The sequence below is a fragment of the Pygoscelis adeliae genome, unplaced genomic scaffold (genome assembly GCF_000699105.1).
Source record: "Pygoscelis adeliae isolate BGI_AS28 unplaced genomic scaffold, ASM69910v1 Scaffold445, whole genome shotgun sequence".
Classification (NCBI taxonomy): Eukaryota; Metazoa; Chordata; class Aves; order Sphenisciformes; family Spheniscidae; genus Pygoscelis; species Pygoscelis adeliae.
The window spans coordinates 363,145-364,253 of record NW_008824894.1 but is presented as its reverse complement, the minus strand read 5'-3'; the positions used below and the strand labels follow the sequence as shown (position 1 = coordinate 364,253).

The window sequence follows — 1,109 nt, the reverse complement described above, 5'->3', positions numbered from 1 at the left end:
GGGCTGCGCAGGCTGGGCTGGGGCCCCAAACTGAACCCCTTCCTGGGAGGTCGCAGTCATGTGTGCAGGATGGGGTCTCGGCATCTCAGAGCATCCCTGAGCCCTGTCCGCACGGAGTCGTGCAGGGAAAGGGCCATCCTGGAGTGCGTGCGGGAGCACAGGGTGGTCGCTGAGGAGCGCTCTCACCAGCAGCACCGACACCGTGCGTGTGCCAGGGCCCCGGGCAGGGCTGAGCCCCAGTGCTCCTGGCTGTCCCTCCACGGCACCCGGCAGCTTGGGTTGTGCCAGGCTTTCACCAGGCTTTGTCTTCCTGCACAGAACATCCTGGGGCTGCAGGGGATCCCTCGGCAGTTTTTCCTGCAGGTGTATGAGACGCTGCGGAGGATCGGGGAGACCAGGTCAGCACCGTCCCTGCGCCTGCCCTGCTCTGTCCCCCTGCAGCTGTGGGGTCTCTAGCTCTGCTGCTTCACTCCCCATCTCTTTGGTTACATCTTAGACCGATTTCTCAGTCCGTGCCTAGCACTGTGACACAAGTGCTTGTTCTCAGCCATTTCCATTTGAGCTGAAAATTTGAAAATGGGGGAGCACATGGGCTCCCAGGCTGCTAAAGAGGAAGGGTGGGGCAGACTTGTCCTATTTTCTGCTTCCAGTTAGATACACCAGGATTTTGCCAGCCCAAAGACACTTCCTTGGGACTGTCGGTGTCATTAAGTTCTCTTCCAGTTTTTGACAGCCCAAGAGGGAGCTCAGGCATCCCCGTGCCCCCCGCCCTCTCCTGTTAGCTGCACCCATGGCTCGGGGTCTGTGCCACAGCCTGGGTTTCACACAGCACGGTGACACACAGGATCAGCTTCATCACGGCTGGCAGAAGACCTCCCTGCCTAGCTGTGAGGGGCAGCAGCAGGAGGGGAAGGAGGCAGATCCCACTGCACTGATCCTGCCTGTCGCAGGGGTCCTGATTCTCTCTTTATGAAGAGCCCACAAACCCATTCGCATCATACTGCTGAGTGGGGGAGACCCCCTCCTCCCTCTCCTGCTGCCCTGCAGGGAGGTGACATGTTTTGCCGGTGGTGCGGAGGTGCCGGCAGCGCCCCCGTGAGCTGTGCCCC

General features: G+C 60.9%; 1 protein-coding gene across 1 annotated transcript in view; it reads left to right on the top strand.

The window, feature by feature from the left end:
- The window catches only part of SLC26A11 (solute carrier family 26 (anion exchanger), member 11), a gene marked incomplete at its 5' end in the record, with an annotated part of 7,633 nt that overhangs the window by 1,135 nt on the left and 5,389 nt on the right, over positions 1-1,109 (top strand). The window contains one exon of the mRNA XM_009324580.1: positions 319-443. Coding sequence (XP_009322855.1) covers positions 319-443 — 125 coding nt within the window. The remainder of the gene's footprint in view (positions 1-318; positions 444-1,109) is intronic.